The sequence below is a fragment of the Tetrao urogallus genome (genome assembly GCF_951394365.1).
Source record: "Tetrao urogallus genome assembly, chromosome: 2".
In the NCBI taxonomy this organism is placed as follows: domain Eukaryota; kingdom Metazoa; phylum Chordata; class Aves; order Galliformes; family Phasianidae; genus Tetrao; species Tetrao urogallus.
Window position 1 is genome coordinate 38926174 of NC_136814.1, and position 24214 is coordinate 38950387.

The 24214-nt window shown below is 40.0% G+C and overlaps 1 protein-coding gene across 1 annotated transcript in view; it reads right to left on the bottom strand.

Annotated features, from left to right (window-relative positions):
- Window positions 1-24214, bottom strand: part of DISC1 (DISC1 scaffold protein) — a gene marked incomplete at both ends in the record, with an annotated part of 205343 nt that overhangs the window by 179945 nt on the left and 1184 nt on the right. The window contains 2 exon segments of the mRNA XM_079549936.1: window positions 1565-1634; window positions 5214-6175. Of these exon segments, the coding sequence (XP_079406062.1) occupies window positions 1565-1634; window positions 5214-6175 (1032 nt within the window).

Here is a 24214-nt window from a genome sequence, read left to right on the forward strand (position 1 = left end):
ACCATTTTCCTGAGGGAAATAAATAGAAGGCTGCCAATTGCCCTCCATGCTACCCGTGTGAGAATCAGGGTGGAAACTGGAAAGGGTAGTTGATAAAAATCAGGGATAACATAACAGTGGTCCTGTTTTGAATAGACCAAACTAGCAACCAGGGAGACTACCCAAGAATTCTCTGTGCAAAGCTAGAAAACTACCAGGCATCACACGCCGATCTTAAGCCTGATATATTTTTTTTTTTGTTTTTAATTGAATTAGATGAGTAGCCAGTGAATTCTGGCTAAAAATCTGAAGGAACCATATGCACTTAGTATACAGCTATCAGAAAGTGTCCTACCAGAAACTCAATCAAAAGGCACATAAAGAGTAGTAAGCATACCATAGTTAAAACACATATCAATAACATCTATTCAGTTTGACAGAGATTAAACCAATGACTGTCTACAATATGCTCAGCTGATAACATAGCTAAAGGTTTTCCCCTTTGGGAAACATCATACTTGAAGACCGACTTGTGAGACTAGCAGACTTTTGTTTTTTTTTGTCTCCTATACTGACAAGGCTTTGAGAGGCCAGCAGAACCACCTACTCCCCAGACGCTGTTAAAACACATTTGAGTTACCTTGGTTATGTTCCCTCCCTCCCACGTCTTTCAAACCCCATGGTAAAACTGCACAGCTCAAAACATTAATTTTGATAGGAGAACTGCAAGTTAGTCTGCTCTCCATTCCCCCCCCCAAAAAAAAACTGGGGAAAAATATGGAGAGAAAGGGTAAAACTGTATTTTTCCACCTGCATTCTCTGAATTATCAATGCAGCTTACTGAAACACTTGCAGTACTTTCCAAACAAAGATAAATCTGCTGGGAAGAATTTCATCTAGGATGAAACTTCAAGATTGTCAAAATATGATTATCTGAACACAGACTGCCATACCAGAAAATAATAAGAAACCTGAGATGTTAATGGATGCTCTAATTATTAACACACAGCTTATCAGAAGTGCCAATCCATTTGAAAAGCACTACTCAAATATAGATACTCGACACCAGATGTATCATCATTCTTTAGGTGCTTTTTATTCAACTCAGTGGACATCAAGTTAATCCCACAGGACAGTATCATTCACTTTTATTATAGCTACTGACCTCATTTTTCTGTGTTAGAGCTCTGCTGTAGTGTCATGACTAAATGCGGCAAGCAACAAATCACACCCTGTCAGCAGCCAGGGCCTGTCCTTTCTCTTTTCAAAGCTTTAATTCATTTCTGTATTTTTTAAAGTCATGCTGCTTCAAAACAGCTGATCCAGATGGTGGCTATTCGCATTTCAACCTTCCCACATGGTGATGTTGCTCAAGAAAATAAAAACTGTTGCTACCTGCTGCTGACCTACTTCTCTCTTTAATTTGTTTCCTGCCACATTATAGAATGAACAATAGAGTTCATTGAACTCGTCTTCCATACCTAACCACTGCAGTGTAAAAAATACAAAATAAAATTAATTGGGGGAGGAGTGGAATGAGAGGAAGCAGCATGATTCAGGGGAGGAAGGAGGGGGCAACTCTCACCTCTATCATAATCATCTGCTTCTATTGCTTTCTGCTGAAGCTTCTGAATCCGTAATATCATGGATTTTACCTGTGCATAGAAAAAAAAGTTAGTTATATAGAAGTTACATGTAAGAATCACTATTAATCTCTACATCATATAAATCTACAGAATTACTATTACCTCACTAGAATGACCTTGAGAATTAAACCTCACATTTGTTAAGTAGACAGACGTACTGAAATCAGCTGAACTGCAGCCACTTCAGTCAAGAATGGCTTTGGTCCAAACATCTACAAGGGACATCAACAGCTTTTCTTGAAAAGCAAAACAGATTGTGTGATCATAGGATATTTTTCACCCTTTTCCAAGTAAGGATTATTATAGGATTCTGTCAACCTAGCGTCTACTTCTGATCCCATTCTAACTCAGTGTTCTGTTCTCTAGCCCACTTAATTTTGTGGCTATACAAGTTTTGCACAGACAACATCCAGAATTTCAGTATGCAAACAAAAAGAGAAATGTAGAATGGATATTTTGGATCAACAATACTCAGATTAAGGCAGAGAGAACTGTGCTCAATTGCAATCAATGAAGTTTAATTAAAATATATTTTAAGCTTATCTAGAAAACACTGATGTTTGCATTTTTAGAAATGTCCATATTACAAGTGGGAGGGGTGAGAAAAAAAACCCTATATCACATAGAAAGTGCCTTTACACACCAAAGACATTCTTACTAGGGTACAGTTTTCTTTCAGAAGAAAATGCTTCTCTCTAATGAATCTACATCTTTTACCAAAGTATTTCAGAAGAGCAGGTGTGCATCCAAAGGATATTAACAGTTTTTATTATATAACAAGAATTTGGTTAAAGGTATGCAGTCCTTTCCTCATTGCCCCATTCCCATCACAGTCTAGCACAGTTACAGTTATAAATTTGAGAAGTGTTTTCTTACTTAAATTTACACTTGACCTGTACCAACAAGCCATTATCAGCACTGAGAAAGGTAAACACAGAAAAAGAATCAACATATATCCTCATAGTCCAAAGCCTGAAAGTGCTTGGGAAAGCAAGAAAATTCATACTTGAGGCATTCTGCATGTACAAAAACTTTGCTCCTTCCTAAAGCACTTTTGTATTTAAATCTTTATAGTTAAAACTCTAAATAGCATACAGAAAAAGAGGTGCAGCTGTGTAACAACTTACTAGAACCATTTAGTTGTCACATCAACACAGTCAGTGCAAATCCGGCAAGACATGGAAATTAATTGCATCTCTTACAAATATAGTAGTGAAATGGACTGGTCAGAAAACATATATAAAAGGTATAGGCAGGAGGGGGAAAAAAAGCTAGATTAATAGCAGGCTCTAGGATCCTCTGGAGGAAAAACAAAAGAAAAAAACCAAACCACTGCACATAGTCCCTTACCCTCAAAATTTCTGTTGTTTTTGTTTTGTTTTCAGTAGTATTGTTTTTCACATACAGAAACATCAGTGTTTTTTCTCTGAGGCTGGCGATGAACATATAACATGTAGAAGGAACTGAAGAAGTACTGAATCCTCACCATAAATCGTTTTCTGTATTTTATGCCATATTTTTATAGAGTTCTAAAGAAGCTTACAGTAGAAATGGTTCAAATGACACTTTTTTCATATATATGATATATAACAACCATTTACACTGCGAATAGAGCATTGCTGCTTTTTGCACTGTTTATTCCATCATGCACTCCCAATGGCAGGTCATTTAAAATCTGCTTGGGTACCGCAGTACAGCCATGCCTGTGGCTAAGTGACTGATGGTGCGACAGTCAAGTTCTCCTGTTTGCAGGCTAGAAAGACATTTGGAGCTCGACTGCTGAAGGACGTGCTTCAGATCAGAACGTCCTAAACCTGTACCAGGTGATGAGTACCCTCTTTTTTTTTTAATTAAAATGAGTGCAGAAGCAGCACAGTTTTAACAGCTTTGGTACTGTCTCCTTTTTCTGACTACAGTTGTCTTTGTTCCCTTCTGAAAAGTTTGAAAGTTGCTCATTATCATTGCAATAGGAAGGTGTTTCAAATTAAACACACAGGACCAAGGGAAAGACATCTGAAGGCACAATTCCCCAATTCTCCGTTCAATGAATTAATGAATATAGAAATTAAAGATAGCAATGTTTCTTTGTGCCTATCAAATAAGCAGAGTGAAAAAGACAGAAAATCATTTTGTATTTTTATTATGTCATACATTCCCAGATTTGTAGAAAATTAATTTCCCAAGCCATACCACACCATGGGAACATCGCCATTCCAGGCCTGAAGCCAAAACAGTTGCGCCATGGCAATGCATGTAGAGTCTGTATAAGTGTGCAAGAGAACTTAGTTTGGGTCCTACATGCATCCCCATGAAAAACAGGGATCAGAGAGTGTTGTAAACTCAGGTCAGATGACACAGACAAAAAAGTAAGAATAATGTTTCTCAGCATACTGCCTAACCCAGATAGAAGGGCTATGAAGAGCCACCCTACTCCCTTAGGCCTAAAGACAACACAGTGCATCTCAATAGATACGCCTGTGCTAAGAAGTCACAAGAGCCTGCTTTCTGAAGGCTTTTCATTCTAGGGTTAACACAGATAGCATGGGCAGAACTGGTGCACCTTTCTACACGTAAGGTACACACATCCCAGGCATTGCTTCAGGGCACTAATGGCACCGGTGAGAGGCTCAGCAAGCACACCACCCACACTCAGAGGAATTTTAATAGTTTTAAAATTCATGAGATCCAGCATGTCCATACTGAACTCCAGATTACCACTTCCGGAGTGCACAACAGAACCAAAATTTGGCTCCTTGTTGCATCTAGGCTCGTAATGGCTTTCTTCTGATGCTCCTCTGCCACCCCAAAACTATCAAAGACTAGAAAAAAATCCTCCTGTACAATAAAAAGAATAATGGATCCTTTTTAAGGTCTCCCCACTCCCCTCCCACAAAGAATACAGTGAATGAGGCTACTTGTACACATGGTAAGTATACATGTGGGTACACACACATACATCCAAAAAAATGACTTCTAATCAACAGCCCACAACTCTTGTAAGGGGGAAGGAAAAAAAAATTTTTAATTCCCAGCCTGAATTAGAGCAGGGAATGGAACCCCATCTATCATCCTGTGCAGAGTGCAATTGTGTATTAGTTTGAAGGCTACCCTCACACACATGCCTTTCCCCTAGAAATGTTTGGCTAAATTTACACATTTTCAATTACAAAGTTCTGTTTCATTAAATCATGATGCTTCAAGGAAAAAAGATGTTACCACCTTCAAATTTTGCTCTACATACACTCCAGTAATCTGCAGTCAAGAAAGCCACCTGCAAAAGCAGCCCTTGCTAAATTCAGAAGTTGATGTATGACAGTAGAAATAAGATCATAGTCTCAGTATGCCATAGGAGCCAATTACTGCAACATCATCACTTTGTTGGGTTTCTCTTGTTTTGGTTCTTTTAAAAACAAAACACACAGGTTCCTTCATTTTTATCATGCAGACAGATACTGAAAGCTTCTATGGAAAAGTACCATGAAACCTGTTAACATCCCAATACCCACATCAAATTAAGACATCGACACTACGAATATATATGTTTTGGGTGCCAAGAGGAGGAATCAAAGATGAAACGAGATTACAAACCTTTATTGTACTCCAGTTGCCAAGCTGGCAGTCCAGTAGTGCTGGTTCATACCTTTTTATCAAAGTATCCCAGTTTTGGTCACTGACAGTAAAACTACTTTCATAGCCTGAGGTAACAGAGGAGCCAGCAGATGCCACATCTGAGGAATCTGTAGAATATGACAGTGTTGCATCCGTATCAGAGAGAGAGAAGGTCTCACAATCCTGAAGTTTATCATTTGCTGTGTTCTCATTTTCAGACTTCAAATCCTCACTGAGCCTAGAGAAGCAACACAAAGCCCCTGAGTGCTCCTGAGTTTTTGTTGCCTCTCCTAGCTCCTGCAGATCTCTGGCACTGCTGGGATGCAGAACACTTGTCTTGAGTTCAGCATCACTTACTCCAGAGGCTGAATTCAGAGAGAGCTGTATGAAGCTGAAACTCGAACGAAAACTATCACATGGAGCACCAGAACAAGAAACAACTTCCCTGTTTTGATATTCACAGTTATTATTCACTTCTGCCTGATCCAAGGCATGTATCTTTAGGGGCTCACTCACTTCAGTTCCGCAGTTTGTCTGCCGTGTACCACTTACTACAGAAATACCTTTGCTTGTTGTTTCAGCAGGGTAAATCGATGCTATGTTTTCTGACCATGGATTCTTGGAACATGAAAAATTTTTGCAACTTCCTGGCATATTTACAGTAGCGCCCAATGCTGTTACCCCATCAGCAAGAACTACAGCACTACTTGCAATTGAACTACAGCATAAGAACTCAACGTTATTTTTCTGTTCTCTGCAGAGAGAGAAGTCCTCCAGCTCTTCACAGTGCCTCTTGTCATGCTTGAACTCCTCTGGACTGAAGGACTTGCAGGCACCCAGGGACTGAAATCGGAGCTGTCGCTGAGCCTCTGGCCTCATGTATCCAGGTCTTTTTGCCTTTTTACGAAGAGAGCCAGAAGGTATCAAGTGCTCCAGACCATCTGGAGGGAGTAAGAAAAAGAAAAAAAAAAAAAAAAAAAAAAATTAAAAAAAAAAATTAAGTCAGTAAAGCACTTCTGCAGTTTCTTAAGGGTAATATATTGTAGCATTCAGCAATTTCAGACAATGCATAGGTTTCCACTTTAACAAAACAAAGACGCTGCCTGTATTGCAGACAGACGTGATAAGGTGTTAACCAGAGAACTGTGTGCATTCACTCACTTTCTTGCACCTGCTTTTAAGTGAACTCGCTGATACAACAGGACACAAACCCACAAACAATGAATCCGTGGCCTTCCCGTCTGTAGCTGTGCTCTGCTATTTCTCATTCTCCGATCACTCACAGCACAGAACTTATTTAGTCTCACTGATACAGAACAATGTCTGAAAAGACATACAATCACATAAGACCAAATCTGCATCAAAAACAAGGGAACAACACTAGAAAATTTTTCACATAACTTGTTACTGCTCATGCCTAGTTCTCCGGTGTTTTATTAATACAAGCATTTCAAATTCAGCTTCCAGAACAGCTGCAGCTCTTTAAAAAAATCTATGGCTGCATATCTGTTATTTTAGTGAGATATTTTATAGACCTTCATTTACTGTTTTACCTGTCACCCAAAGCATTAAAGTTTTGAATGCAGGACTCTCAGTCTGAGAAAACTAATACCACCATAAGATTGATAACATTAATGCAATGTTATGTAAAAAGGTCTTATACTCAACAGCTAAATTTCCCCATGTATATTCAATATATATAGATGAAAACACAGATTAGCTGCTTTCAGAGTGCAATAGAAAGAATCAAGATTAAAAAAAAAGATCACTGAAAGAGAAAGATCAAAATGTAGCACTTTTTTTGTAGCACTATTGTTGCTATCTCCATTTTAAATATATATATATATATATATATATATATATATTTAAATAAGTCTGCTATGCCAAGAAGCAAAGATAAAGATCACAGGAGGACTACTCCCAGCTTCTTAAGGATTTACTACTCTTTGAAATGTATTCCATTCTTCTATCTTGCACACAATCGGGGGAATATCTGCTCTGCCTGTTACCCATTTTGTATCACAAAAACATACTGAAATGGCTTATTTGCAAGACTAGCACTTCAAAGGAACTTAGTGACTAGCTGAATTATGCCCCGGATTAGCTGCCTTCTATTCATTGAAACAGAATCTACTGCCAGAACCCCAGGTACCAGAATTATTCTGATCACAGGCATAGTGGTATTCCAAAAGGCAATTTTTGCTTTTTTTCCCCCCCACAAAATGCATTAAATATTCACCTCCAATCACAACCTTTTGTCGATTTTTATATTGACAGACTTGCACATACTCTAAATAGCTCAGCAACTCCTAACAGAAGCCTAAAACATACCTCATCAGAAGGACACCGTATACAAACATATAAGCACTCAACCTGAATTTTCCCAACAGACTTTGTTCAGCATTCACTGTGTCTTCTCCAAGTAACCTTCAATGAAAGCAACTTGAACATGTTCCACATATTACAATACCAGCAGCTCACTATGGAACTGCAGTTGTTTCTGTATTTTGCTTCCTATTGCATAAACTAGGGTAGCCCAGCTGTCTCACACTCTCTCTTGTTAGAGGAAAAAAAACTCCCAGAAGTCAGAAATAAAGAAGGTCATAAAGTCCATCAACCTGTCTAACATAAAAAGACAGTGAAAATGCTCTACTGGGAGTAATTTAATAGAAATTATAACAAATAGAAACTATTCTTGATGTAAGGGAACAAAAATTGAACAGAGTGTTCTTCAGAATTTAATTCTTTTATATACAAAATAATGGTCAAAATTGGCCTTCAGCAGAAGAAATCCATCACACAAAAGAAGTCATTCTAAGACTGGATATATTTTATCACAGTTTACAAAGGCCAGCCGCAGGCCTTGTCTGATAAAAATAGAAGTTCATGGTTGAATTATGACCAATTTAAAATTGATCACAGCAAATCACCATGAGTTTCTAGGGCAAATAGATAATTACAGCTCTTCAAACACCACATTTAAACTATGCTAATGTAAGTTAAGTTTAAATTGTTAAATATTTGTACCATACTACCTAGATGCAATTCTAAAAGCAATTTTAGTACAACTGGTATGACTTCATTATCCTGAATTAGTCCACACGGTAGGAAGCCCCACACCTCCACATGCCTCCTCGAACAAGTATCTTTCTAGTCCAAGGTTTGCCAATCAGCTCCTTTGTGGACTCCAGATCTGCCTTCTCGCAAGCCCACCAGCACAAGCCCCTCACCTGGCTACTGCACAGCAGCCAAAATGGCACCAAGATTACATCCGTAGCCCAGCAGAGGTCTACTGAGGCAGCCTGAGCTGCTGTCTAGACCCACACAAGAGGCAAAAACTAAAGAGCTCCACAAGGCACATTCCAGCAGGCCCCAAGGCCTATCTTGCTCAGAGGAAAGGGAAGGAAAAGAAAACTGCAGGCAGAGCCCAGTCACCAGCTAGAGAGCACCTCTGTACCATCAGCCATTATGAAATCCAGATAGAATATTGCTAGGGCTTTGGCCATACTGTTTTTACACCCTTCATCCTCCTATTATATACCTTGATGTGAAGTTCAGAATCACTTTGGTTGTTTATCATCACATATCTGAAATTTAATTAAACAGTCTGTTAGCCTTCTAAACTACAAGGTCTGCTCTGAAAGCAATGCCTCCTATTTCATGATGTTGGCCTAGAACAAGAGGCAGATGATGTTGTTGGTACAGCGGTAGGGGTTGAAATTTTCATCACTGTTCCATAAAATGTTGCCATGGGACAGATGGCAGCAGAGGGGCAGTGTAACAAAATGGCATCTGACATGGAAGAGTGGATGAAGCACAGGTGTGACATTGAATTCCTCGATGTGGAAAAAGTGGTACCCATTGATCTTCATCAGTTCTTGCTGAACACTTAAGGAGACCAATCAGTGGATGTGAGCACAGGGAAGCAGTGGGTTTCAGCAGTGAGGACAGTGAAAGTGGGCCACCTCTGCTGGTACAAATTTTGAAGAGTGCGGCAAGCAGGCTTCTGTTCATAGCTGGTGAAAATGCACAGCAACTGGTGTTGACTGTGTTGAAAAATATTGTTCTACAGCTGAGAATTTGCTCTATCAAATAGTGTCATTGTGCTCTTTGTAGATGTTGCAGTTTCCATGGAAGTAAACAGAAGGCATTACTTTTGGAGCATCCTCATATCATCAGTATATCTTATGTCCTGACAAAGAAACTACAGTGGAACAATTCAGATGGCTTGTTCAAGTGACAGGTCTCACTTTTCTCAGGAGTCTCTCAGTTTTCTTTCAAGCACCTCAAATAGCAGATAAGCCTCTGGCAAGTAACTACCAAGTAACTACCAAATCAGAATTGCACCTTGAAACACTATGAAAGCAATGGAAGATGATTCAGAATTATATAATACTACAATGTTATGCCTTGCATGAGGTACTTCGGAACAACAACAAAAAAAAAACCACATAGGTCTTCTAATTGTAATACTACAAATCAGCTCTTAAAATGCCTGTTATAATTCTAGAAGATGCAACATATATTTTCCAATCAAATGTTCTATCATGAGCAAGTGGCTTCAAATCCTAACTATGAAGGCTCAGAGAAGAATCTATTTGATTTTATCAGATCTTTCATCATAGCAAATCTTTCCCAATGAGTAACAACTCAGAGCCAGAACACAGAATGAACATTTTCCAACACTGCAAAGCAACTCATGCAGCAATGCTGCTCAAGTCTCATTTGAGTCAGTAGGATGAAGCAGTGAAAGGGGAAGCCAAAGAGCATTTACTGTTGTTGGAACAGCACATCCTTTTTCATTCAACGATGCTAATGCATAGCAGGACAGTTATCTATCATGAATCTCCATTTTCAGCCACAAAATCCACACTTTCTGACCAAATGCTCCAATTCCATCTATAGGTAGAGTGCCACGAGAATGTGAAAAATTCTTACAAAATCCACTGGGGCTTTAAAGAAAGTACAGAAACACCATATTTCACAAAATCTCTCTGCCCGTACTTTGGTCCAGTAACTCAGAATGCCTGCGAGATCATTAAGTTATCCCTGAAAATAAATGAGAAATTACACATGTAGTTTTAAGAAGAGCTCAATCGTTCGCACCTACATTATACTGCTGATGTCCATTAAAATAACAAATTCAGCTATAGAACATTGGTGGGTGGCAGCCGTGGTGCCTGAGGAAAGATACTTGGTCATATTCAAAGCCAGATATCAAAGCACTGCTCCAATCAAACTCTATAGTGCTACTTCTGTTGAAGAAGCCTTAAAAACCTGCATTAAACTGTACATAAAGTGAGATGAAAATATTTATTATTTACAAAGATACACAAGCTTAACCTTTCTCAAAGATTAATCAATCCAACATTATAGTAACTATTATTATGGATCAGTTCTTCTATCAAAAATATGACAAAATACGCTGTGATTTCTAATTAGCTAAATTTTGACTTGTCTGGTGAATTTCAGAAGATACCACAGAATTCTCAAAATAAGGTGGCATCAATCTCAACGCAGCCTGTTTCAAAATAAGCCATTACAGTTTCTTTACACAAGTGTGCTTTCAAACAAAGTTACCTTTAACATAAGCTTTTCATAAATAATAAAATGTGAATGTCTCATCCAGATTTTTCACCTAATTAGTGAATGTTAGCTATACCTTGATTTATCCAGCACTTCCCAAAGTGCATCTATAGAAGGTGAGCAATGGCTGAGCTACATAAAAATTATTCCCTCACCAAAAGCTCCTGCAATTTCTAAGATCACATGCTGAGATCAGTTATTCAGCTGCTAAATTTCCAACATGTCATGTATGAAATATACTCTGAAGTCATTAAGTGTTTATTAGTTGTTATTCTTCATTAAAAATACTTCAAAGACATTTTAGATGCAAGAGTGGTCTTCCTTAGCCAGTGTTTCAATAAAATTATTTTTATTGATACACTCCCATAATGCACATCATTGAGTTGTTATATTAAGGAGGTAAGTGGCTTGAATGTAACAACTCATCCTAAGCCATTTGAGGAAATTGCAACACTTCTCTCTAGAGTAATGATCTCACTAGTTGATACCAGCTTTAATACGCCTATCAGGTTTTTTCTTCTCCTAAAGGTGTTTTAAACCTGCTTTTGCCTTGTTAACTCTAAGGAAAAAATACAAGATCTATGAAGATGTATGCTCTTAAATATCATAACACTCCCAGTGTTAGTAACAAACACTTATTTAGCCATAGAAGCATAAGAGAAACACCTCTTTCCTTAATCACATACCACAGTGTTTTATATTGCCAACACTTTAAAATGCAAGTACACGTCTGCATCCATCACTCTTCAGCAGTGCGTTGACAATGCATACAAGCAGGCTTTTTTCCTCAAGCAAGTGCCTCATCTATTCACTTGGATATGAGAAAAAAAAAAAAAAAAAAAAAAACAGAAATATGCATTTCTGACCCTTTTAAATTTAAAAAGGCAATAACTGCCTAGTCTGTGAAAGCATGCAGTTGCACTGCGGAGGTCTATTTGATAACTAATCAACATCCTATGGCTGGCCATCCAATGCTTGGCTATCACAGAAAATTGCATTTTTTCAAGTTAAAATGTGAATTACCCCTCATAACCTCACTACTGCAGTGCTACAAGGAAACTCATTTTGTTGGTGAGTAGAACAAGTGGCTGAATACACTAAGGAGCAACCAAGTGACTCCTTGCTGCCTCAGCAAAGCAGGACCATTTACATAGCAGAATACCTCTGAAAAATTACATCTGTCCTTTTCTCAAAAGTGATGTTTCTGCTTTGTTACTTCTCTGTTTTCATGCAGTCAGCTGCTGTTAAAAAGTCACAAGCAAAATAAATAAATGAATCTCTGGTTGAAAGCCTCAGCCCAGCCAGTCTTTAACTTCTTTAACTTCTTTTAACTTCTTTTTAACTTCTTTATGCAGCTCGCTCACGCTCCAACTCACTGCCATAGACCTAGGCTAGCTGGAACTGCCCAAGTCACATACACGGCCACACAACACAACAGTTACTTGCCAAGCCTACCCAGTCACAGCACAGCCCACTTCAGCTTTGCAGTACTTTTAACAGCCCACCCCACGGATGACCAACACAGGTAAAGGCACAACTGGGTCTGGGAACACAAGTACCAGCACTAGGTGCCTTCAGCACAGGCAGTAACAGAAAGCACTTAACTTTCCCAGAAATACCCAGCCCCAATCTGTTTCAAGTCTGCCAATGTTATTTTTACTTTTAGCTAAATGTTTGAGAGTAGCTTTCCCACTTTTTCAAAAGGCAGAACGACACAGAAGTTGCAAGTTCGCAGAGATGCTGTGGAGTTTTTTGGTTTGTTGCATTTTTGGTTTTGTTCTTTTTTTGGTTGGTTGTTGTGCTTTTTTATTATTATTCTTATATTTGCTGTTTTCCTTTCAGGGAAAAAAAAAAAAAAAAAAAACACATTTGCAATTTTGGTGCAACAGTCTGTAGAGGCAGCTCATGCTAATGTCTCAAAGGGAGAGAATACTTTAGTTCTTTCGGCCAGGATCTGGAAACTTTTCAACATGACACAGAAATAAGGAAGCAAGGATTTCTTGCGAAGTCCACAAGAAGAAATTTAAGTTTGCCCAGGTCCTTAATTAATTTGTCGACAATGCTTAATGGTTTGCAGTCGTATCCCATAAAAGTATTTCACCAAACATGTGTATAATTATCAAATTGGTACACAGCAGTCCTTCTCAAGAATGGTCTATTTAACACACCACACTTCTCTTTCATCACTCTGTCTACTGAGTGATAGTGCAGATTCCCACTACTTCTGCTCCGTCAGATCAGCCACAGCAAGACTCTAATATAAAACACATCGGGGTGAGGGAGAGAGCGAAGTGTGAGAGCACATTGACAGCAGTCAATTTCTAATTCAAGCACAGTTTGAGCGCTCCAGCTTGGAGATTTGAATTTTTAATTTCACCAAGAGAAAGCAGGTTCCAAATTAAGCATCTGATGCACAGCCAGTATGAAAGCAGAATTGAGTTTACTGAAATAGAAAGTAATTTGCTCTTAACAGCTCAGTAGTCATCACATATAATGAAAATAAAACAACATGGCAGTTCCTATATTGTCAAGGGTGAGGAGTCAGTATGCTTTTAACTTCACAATTTAATATCAAAGTCCCAGGGCAAACGCTCCTCCCCTGCCTGCTGCAGGAAGTTTGCCTCCCAGCCCCAGCCAGGCTGTCAGAACCCAATGTCGGAGCCATCTAGACAACAATGGAAGTGAAGGGAAGTTTCAGACATCAGGATAGCTGAGCAAAAACATCACACAGAACACACAGCACCACCAGGATGCAGCCTGAGCATAAGATACTGCAGTCTGTATACACAGTTGATTTTCACAGTAATAGCAATATGTGGGACATAGAGATCAGCTGCAGTGGGAAGGAAGCATGTGAACACACAGCAACGTTCCCTCACCCTGCTCCCCTCAGAATATAATCTCAGGATTTAGCACAAATCCCTGCCATGCTTTCTGCTTCCACAAAACTTGCACACTCAAGTACTCTTTGCAACAGCAGCTGTGCAGACTGGGCTTTTGTGCACTGACAAGAAATAGCCACTCTGAATGGTGAGATGAAGCTGAATGACTAGGAACAGATTACAGCACTGCTCTCCTGTCCTCCACAGCTGCACAGGCAACTGCACTTAACGCAAGTCCTAGCTAAAGGCCAGCAGGTTGTTCATCAATACTGCATTACAGATGTTAGAAACCAACAAGGGGTCAAGTGTGGGTTCCATGAGAGACCAGTGCTGGTAGGTGAGAAGGATGCACACAGTATCCCTTCCAAGGACTTCCACAAGGATACTGCTTGATCTTTACAACCCTCACTCACTTGAGGCTGCAGGCAGACAAAATGGAAGCTGAAAGTTTTCTTTATTGTGTCTGAGAACGTAGAAATGAAGATATTGGCTATATCCTTTTCATCCAGAGTGGAGGAAAAAGGTGAAGGTGAAATCTGGGATTGTGTTAAGAACGAGCCATGGAAGAAGCACTGTAATTAACACTGCTGAATCTGCAGCAGAATACCAACCATAGGCATACAACACAACTGAGAAATCGCAGCTCATTCTGAACAGGGTGAGACAAAAGATGCTCAGCCTTCAATCAGGTATCTCAAATAAATAAATAAATAAATAAATATCCCTCATGAAAGAATATAGTTTCTCTGTATAAAGAAAAATCCACTGAGTTACAGGAAAAATTACACCTTCCCTCCCACTCTGACAACATACAACTAATTTATGTTGCCATTCCTATGATATCAACAGCAGTTCACATTTAAGGAAGAAAATTGTAACAGAAATAAAAGAGAAGAAAAGTAATACCCCACAAAAAAAAAAAAAAAAAAAAAAAAAAAGCCACATTGAAACCATGAAAAGCAGTCAAAGCTTTGTACAGTGACAAGTCCAATGTTTAGACACTGTTACAGCTGTTACCAAGATCCTCTTTCATTTAAGCAAACATGCTCCAACATGCATTTCCTAGCAGTAAGCCCGTATTTCCCAGACAAGCAAAGCAGTGTGTCTCCTTGTTGGTACCAAACAGCTATGCCACAAAGCCATGACCAAAGTCCAAAGGTAAATGTTCACAGCGTTTCTGTAAAAAGTAGGAAAGAGATATTTTAGCAGATGGGACTCAACCTTGGGTTCAGAAAAAAGGGCAGAAGGTACAAGCAAGTCAAGAAGGCATCCAGCAGCCTTGGACAGCGAGCAGCCCTCAGGCAAGAGCCCTGGCCCTACAGGCTAACCTTAGTACTGCAAACTCTCATCACCTGAGATTCCTATTACAACACGGGAGCACTGTCTGGGCAAGGGACTTCTGCAGCAACAACACATGCATTCTGTATGACTGCTTGCTCAGGAAAGTCACCACTAGTAAGGAGCTGAGAGCCACCCCACGTATGTCACATCACATCCAGAGAACAAGGCTTCTCAGCAGACCTGAAATCCTGCCCTCACACAAATTGCAAAGTCAGGACTGCTGGAAGCAAATGAGGATTAGTGCATACGGTCAGGTGGCAGTCAGCCAGACCCCCTGCTGAGGGGGGAGATGTGATCAACGCTGACAGCTCTGCTTTGATTCTTTCACTTGTGCCTTCATCTGACTCTGCCAATACCAATGCTATCTACAATTTTTCCACTGCTCCCACCAAACCCAGCCTCCCTTTTCACCAGCTTCCATTGCATTTCTCTTCTTAATCCCCAATTAGTTCCCACAAATCTGCTCATTCCTCTTATAGCAAGCATGAAAGACATTTGAACCAGAAACTTTCCTAAACCTGGATCTGACCTAACACTGCACAGTTCACACTTACACACTATACAGTCCAGAGCGATGGCCCTCCACAAAGCTTCCAAACAATCAGAGCCACACAGATTCCCCTGCGCCATCGCTCAATACCACCTCTTTGACCCTTTCCAGTTTCTCCTCTCTGCCATAACCCCTCTATCAGCACATCCCTCAAAACAAACAAGTACGCTGCAAAAAAATCCCTTCTGCACAACATCCGTGAACTCTCAGCCCATCTGTACCACCCCATCCCTTCCCAAGTGAAGAGCCCTTCTACTCCACTTGCCCCATTAGCACAACTAATAAGTCTCCAGGCTTCTCCAAGCCCATTTAAAAGCAGTCCCATCCTACATCAGCTGTACCCACTGATTTCTTTGATCACCTCAAGGTGTGCAGCATTTTGGCTGCAAGAACAAGCAAGTCCGAAGGGCTCCTGTTACCTCTTTCATATAAACTCTATTCCACTTTAAGCGTACAATGGCTCCATTCATCCCATTGGAGATCATCTCTATGAAAACACTATTTTAAGAGCTTCTTTCTCAAGACAGTAAATTGCTGCTATTCACATCTAGGAAATCAAGACAATTACTTGCCACAATTTACTCTGACATTCTCCCTCGGCCAATAATACAGGTTGCATTTATTAATGTTCAACAAAACCATAGATTTTTGCCAGAGGTTTAATAAAAAAAACCCACCTTCTGTCACAACTTATTTGTAACTCCTTCCCTAAGCATTCCTACCTAAGTACGAGGCTACAGGCTATGCCACCTTTCATTGAACCCTTCCTGTCTGCTCTTGTTACCCAAGAAAGTTAAAGAACAGTACTTCTCTTCAAAGAAATCATGGCCTTTCATGAGATGGCTTGCAGATGCTTCCTGGGCACTAAAGGCCCTGTATAACACTGAAATGAAACGAACTCTTAGGTAAAATACTTCAAGTCACAAAAAAAAAAAAAAAAAAAAAAAAAAAAAAAAAAAAAAAACACCACAGCATTCAGACTGACCCTTGGAAAATATCCTCTACACAAAGGAAGTTTGGTTTGAGCAAGCTAATGAAAACGTCTTTCATGTCAATATATCCTCAGTTCAACTTAGCATTTTAAAGGGGGTAAAAAGTGTTGATTGTAAAACATGGTGCTAAGCACACACACCTGAAAAGATCATCTTGAACATCAAAATGCTTAGCCAAAAAAAAAAAAAAACAAAAAAAAACCACAACTTTGAGTATCATTCAAACCATCTTCCAGACTTACCATAGGTCATGCACGTAACTATTTTCAACGCTTTTTCTTGAATCTACTGCAAGCTTTAAAAAAGATGAATTCAGAATCTAGGGTTGTCGGAGTCCCCCACAAGGTAACTGGCAGTGGCCAGTCCCACCCGGTGGGCAGAGTACTTTTGTTGCACACCACTTTTGCACACAGTATCCTTGTTATTAGAAAGCAGCAGACAGCACTGCTGCTGCTCCCTTTCAAGAGAAGCTTGGCATTTTTAGAGACACTTGATCCCCCCAGTCCTGAGGTACAGCAGTAATCTGATGCATTGGTTTGTGGTTAAAACAGACTACAAGTGAGCCACGCCACAAGAGCTAATGACTTACACAGGATTCCTAAATGAGCAATAAGAAAAAAAAGTCATTATAAAAATACACATAAGGCTTTGCGCCTTTAGAATTCCTTTCTCTATTGAAAAGACTAGAGATGTGAAAAACAACATTTAGTATTCTCAAAACTCAGACTGGAGCCACAGATCTCCCCAAGGCAGATCCTGCCAATTATGCTATTTTAAGTGAGAATTTCATTGGAAAACTCAGGTTTAACATAACTTTTCACCGCAAATTTGAAAGAAATACAAGCATCCTATTTAAATGACTCCTCAGCTTACCTATAATACAATTTGAGCTCGCCTACATTTTTGTGCTCTGAACTCAACGGGTTTATATTAATCCACAGAGCTGATACAGGAGAGCAGATTTATTTATAAAACATCCATGTCAAGTCAGTCCAGAAGGATAGTTCATTGGAAGAATAGTGAAACAGTTCCACCTTTAAGCTGGAAGCCTTTTAAATCCTCTACTGACTAGAGAAGGGACAACTCAAAGGATTTTGAAGTAATTTGCAAAAGCTCTGCAACCTAAAGTCATCCTCTCCCTCCAGCCCTTAGAGAGCAGAAACATGAGTGAGTGAGCTGCAAGAACAGCCTACAAAAACAGAGGTGACAACAAGGCTGTGAGAGATACTGAGAAGATGCGTAGATTTTCATTTCTGTACAATAAAAATGTCATAGCATGTTACTGAACAAAAACATATGAAGTGTCTTAAATTTATATTACCTTAAAGTCTGAGTCATAAGCAAGGACTTCTGTAACAGAGAAATCATGTAGACAGAACTAAGGATATCTTTAAGGTTAGAATGCCCTCTTTGGGTATAAGGATATACTTGCAGCAATTTTCATCAAATACAGTTGCTATTTTAGGCCACAGGGAGGAAAGCAAATAAAAGAATGCTAAGTGTTCTACTCTAAAACTTTTAATTAGATTGTAAGTGAAGTCTGATTCCATTTTCTAGCAATAATGTTCCCAAGCTGCTAGGTACGTGCAGTGAGGTTAAAACCAAACCAACATGTCGTGGAAAGGCAAGAAACAGAGAAAAGTGGAAAGAAGAGAGCTTCAGACTGGGTATGAATAAAAACTCCTTCATCTTGAGGCAAGACAAGCAGCGGAGGAAGTGACCACAGCAAGTTAGTTGTGCAGCCTTCGGAGCGATGCATGGCCCAGCAGGATGAAGCTCAGAGCAACCTGCTCCAGCCTCAGCCAACTCTGCTATGTATAGGACCAGAGACTTGCTAGCCCTCCAACTCAAGCAATCTCACACTATACAACCAAGCTTTAAATATATATACAATATTTCACTGTGTGTTCTCTGCTTACAACAGAAGTTCAAGCATACAATCCATGACGAGACATCCAACTCAGAAAGAACGTAATTTAGCTGGTCTAACTTCACAAAGGAAGTGAAGTTAAAATCACAAGGAAGTTTGTAAACAATAGTTTCAGCACATCCTGGAAGATGGAAACAGCTGGCTTTCTATCAACAATATTAAGAATAATGTTAAGTACTTGAAGTAAATAGGTTCTCAAAAATAAAAAAAATAGCATTCAACACACACATACATACACACAACACAGAAATCACAGGCTTCAGTGGCAGTCAGTGCCATAAGCAAGATAGACACAATAAGGCATTATAGTATAAAAACTCCTATTGTTCCAAAGCAGCAGACCTTTAGTAGTCAGCTGGTGATTAAATGATGCTCATGAGCATCACTTAAATGTCACTTTGATCTACTGCAGTTATTTCACAAAAATGTTTATTTCCGAGGCTTCTTTATTGGCTATACAATCACTGGAAAGCATTTCTCTCAAGGCATTATTCAGCTTGCTATAAAAAAAAATTATTCTGATACCTTTTTCTAGGCTGCTTTTCAACTGAAAGACAAGAGGGTACCATCTGCTAGAGGCACCTCTCACATGAGTGCACGGAACATTCATGCTGGCTTTTCAATATTAAAAACACAGCTACTGTACATTTGCTATGGTCACAGACTTCCAATTTAATGCACAAAGCACACAGTTTCACTAAGACCTGGCAACACAGAAAGCAGCCACACACATAACAAGTGTGTGCAAACCTATTTGAGAAGTCCAAGCTCTCACCTAGGACTCCAGTGCTACTCCATGCTCACCAGAAACATGGCTATGCACATTTATCACAGAGTCAGAACAAAGGTAAGTTATCTTTAAATGATAATAATCAATTGAGAAAGTGAATGGCATCAATATACACAGCCTATAGTACTCAGCAATGATTAAAAACCTACCATCCATTCCACAAGAGATAACAAAAGGAACCAACAAGAACAGGGCACACCAGCACAATTCACAAAGAGTGATGAGAAGTTCCATAGATTGTCTTTTCCGGAATGGTAGCACTGATTATAAACCCACAGTCCTACCACACACAAGAAAAACCAAAAACACAGTTCTAAGGAAGTAAGCATCTTATGAATTATGTACTAAGGACACATAGAGAACACCTCTCAGCTGATGTGAAATGGTTTTTCACTTGGTCTCAGAGCAGACAATCTCATGGAAAATTTTGCTATTGACAAAACTGGCAACATAATCAGGAAAATCCCCAGCTTCCTGCTGAAAGAGCAGATACGCAACTATTAGTGCTCACCACATACAAAGTGAGAAGTGAAAGTTAGCCTCTGCTCACCTTGCAGCAAACTGAGACCACCTGACAAAGATGATTTTCCTCCTCCTGTCCTCATTTGCTCAGGGAGCCTGCAAACAGCCTTTCCCACTGCTCATTAGCTGAGCAGCCCTTCTCCCAGCCAAGTCCATACAGGACTCAGGCAGACCACAAATATGTGAATACTACAGCAGCAGTCTCAGCACAACCACGTTCAGATTTCCCAGGGAAAGGAAATGCAATACCTGTTGATTATTAATGAGTTTGACATGAAGGAGCAAAACCACACTGAGGAACATCTGTGCTGATGCTGCACTACACGTGACGGCAGCCAGGAGATTTCTCACGCAGTTTCAGCAAGGGTTTCTCAGAATTTTCACTGCTCTAAACAAACAGAAATGCACTGTTCTGCTAGGCAAGAGATCCGGCAGGACAGCAGTGCAAAACACCACCAAACTGAGCAACTGTCTGTCCCACTCTCCTGAGGCTGGCATGCCTTCACTTTCATGAGAGGAGCAGGGCTCACAGATCAACAGCTCAACTCCCACAGATCACAGTTCAAAGCATCAGTGCAGACTCAGAGGGCAATGCACTTTTCTATTAACAGGAAGAGCCTACCCCCAGTTCTGAAGCAGCTGTCCAGCTCACTGCTCCACATCCCCCAGGTCTTTATGGACAGTCTGCAACAGGAAGCGCCTCAGCCTAGCAACCCAGGCCTTCCCTTCCCAGGCTCTCTGGAGACCTTAGAGTCTTCCAAAACTAAAACAAAAGACTCTAAGAATGCTCAAAACACTTTTTAGACCCAAAGCACGACTAACAATAAATACAGAAGTGGGGCCAGCTAAATGAGCTGAGCTAGGGACTATCCTGCTCACCCCATCAATCACTGAGGTCATGAAGCCACTGTCAAACTTCATTATACACAGGCACACTGAAAACAACCCTACCATTTGACTCTACTTTGCATTAATATTACTATATGGAATTCAGCAAGGTTTTGAAAAGCTACACCAATGCCACATGCCTCATCTTAATACGGAGACCTGCAGAACAGTTCAGAGTATCTAATTATTGCAATTCCCATTTCCTGTTTTGTCCACGGATACCAACCCTTCCATTTTCACTTAGTTTTACAATACTCACCATCAACCTCTTGACTTTTCACTCCACAGGTTGCCTCAGAGTTGCTCCACTAAGAGATTTTCCTCTATAATGGTTCCCTGCCCTGATGACCCTAACAAAGAAACCTCTCAGCCAGAGCCCGCTAAATCCCATTCCTCTGCCACTGTGCATAGGAGGGAAAGGTGGAAGAGAATTTCACATATATGACATTTATTCTATTCTTAGGTTGAAGCAGACACTTCTCTCATGCAGTTCTTTTACATGAAGATTTTATCATCTTAGCATATACACCTTGCTTAGCTCATCTGCAGTTCCAGTTCTGACTTGTGTAGTTCGATACTATCTATAAATGCAGGTAACACGTATCTTTGAAAAGAAGGGAGATAGATAAGTACTATCAAGAAAATGCATTTTCCATCTTTAATCCTGATTACACAACTGCTCACGTAGAAAATATCTTCTTTTTCAATGTAAAATCCAAGTGTTTTTGCACTTGGTGCTGCTACAAAGAAGCATACTGAGAGAAGGCAAAAAGAGCCAAGAAACGAGATAAACTACTCTGACATCAAACAAACTTATTTGTAAGACAGAAAGAAAGGTAGGTAAGGGGGGGGGGTGAGGTTGTGGGAAAGAATAGAAAGTACCACCAATTTGATTCATTAGACAAGAGTGTTCCTATTATTAAATATCATACTGAGATAGTAAGAGATGCGTGTGTTGGGAAGAGGCTGTTAGGTGAAGGAGGATCTGAGATAAAAACTGCATTACTGTACAGCACGCAGATGTGGTATAATCACACAAAGGGGAGACAGAATCCAAATTTTGCGTGCACCAAAGGAATCATGCTGAACAAAGGAACCGTACTTCAGGCAAGCACATGATTTCACCACTCTGCCTGTAGGCTTCAGATTAGTCATTAAGCCATTTTACATTTGCAGCATCAGTGAACAGGGAAATAACTGCACATTTATATGTCAATAAAATATGACAACTGCTGATTCAGTTTTCATATGGTAAACTCACATTTAGCAAACAAAGAATATCAGCAGTTAATATCAGCTCCTGTTACATAGCATCTGTGATTGGGAGACTGGGTAAAGAAACATCTCTCCCTGAAAGCACTTTTCAGGTGAGCAGTTAATGCAATGATAAAACAGAGCACAAATTGCACTGTTAAACTGTTAATGTTACACTGAATTAAGTAAACACCTCCAAACAAGGGTACTACAGACCTTCACATGGGCACAGAAGCCTTTGTTCAGTACCAGAGGGCCAAGTTTTTCCTGTGTGACTGCTGATTTACAAAGGACACATTCATCCCTCACACATAAGGGCTTTGCGGCAGTTTTCCTCCAAGAACACCGAGTAGGATTGAGTACCACACACTCAATCCTAATCCAAGTGACACAGCAAGAAAGGGCTGCTCTCTGGAAAGAGACGCAACAGCTCTAAGGATGAACTTGGAAATCTCTACGGCAACTCCACAGGTTCATCCCTGTTTACCTTTGCGCCTGGTACTCCAAAAGAAGTAAGAAAAGCTATTGTCACAGGAGTTGTTAATATGTATTACGTCCAAAAGCAGGAAAGGCCGCAGACTGCTTGACACTCAATTGGGAAGAACATTTGCTCAAGGAAACCAAACACTGCAATGAAAGAATCACAACTCCTGATGAGCACTCAGGGTGTGCCACACACTCCAGTAGATCTCGATTGAGAAGGTCAGGTGGATCAGGAGCTGCGGGAGGCCCAAGTTATGCTGAGTAAAAAAACAAAAAAAAAGCCTACCCGAGTGTGCCTAATTTGTGAACAAAGTCAGAATTAACCTTTAGGGTGCTGTGCTTTTGTGAGTACAAAACATTGTTTGCAGTGCTTTCTGTCCTTCTGTTCCTTACAATTAATTCATACTGGTGCTAATAAATCCTCCTTTCTTGCACAACCCCACTACAATTCCAGAAGCAGCATCTTAGGCCCAAACTTTTTGACTTCATTTTGCTGAAGAGAACAAAGGCTGATTTATCTGAATTTAAAGAGGGAGGAAGCCAGGGGCAATATAGCACTTGCCTGTGACCACACTTCAGAGCTTTGTGCTGCTGTGTAAGTCAATAGTACAGTGTATGTTAGGTTATTTTCACTGACCGATCTAAAAGAACCATACAGAAAATTGATAAGTTTAATAGCACCAGGAAGCAAGAAAAAACACACAGATGGAACTCACAAACGTTCTGTACATTTGATATTAAGACCATGTCCTTTAGATCCCCTGGTCCCATTTCTGAGGGATCACAAACCTCTAAACTCAACTATTTTTCTTTTTGACCACATATTTTAAAACCCTCCTTCTTAGTTTGCAAAGTGCCTAAAAATCCTATTGATAGGAAATGATGCTATAGAGCTTTGGCTGTAACACCACTGTCAATCTCTTCCCAAAAGAAACCACAACTTCGATTTCAGCATTAATATGAGGGAACACTAATACAAGATAACTAAAGATACCTGGAAATTAAGCAAAACTAAGTAAAGAGGCACTTTTCTCCCATTTTCACGAGTTATTGCAAGGCCAATTGCAAATTAGCAAGTAAATGAACAAAAATAAAAGGACAAAAACAGAGATAATGCACCTCAAGGTACTTTGTGCATCTCTTTCAAAATTCTACTTTAATTGCTAGCACCACTTGGCGGTATATGCTCGATAATATACATAGAAAAGCTTTTATGATAAAGGCACTTCACCACAGAGCTCTTAAAGCGCTATTCAGAAGCACAGCAAAAAGTTTCTCAACCACTTGTACACAGAGATTAGCGTGGATTACCCAAACACGAATGAGCTGCTCTCCACTGATATGTTGGCAAGGATGACTGGAGTGTTTGCAGGAAGTTTTGCTTCCGAGTACTGCGTATCCAAAAAAGCCAGAAAGGCAGCTGATGTGCCTGGTGCGTGCTGTGCCTTCCCTCCTGAACTCTCTTGAGAAGGGTGCGTTACTTTTTCGTGTTACCCACAGCTCCAGCCCTTCACCAGCACCACTGTCAGAGATGATTCCTGCTCAGACTACCAGCTGCATGATGGAGGGAGAGCAGCTCACCTGCCCCGCCAGCCAGAGCCATTCAGTGCTCGTTTATGCACGGACTGACACACGAGCTTGGCTTTTTCTCATGAAAATGGCAGCTTCCTTTTTAAACCAAGTTTGGAGGTACCAGACTGCTGACTTCTAAGAGTGCATCTACTTCCCTCACAGCACATGGTTATGTAGATGCATGTACACA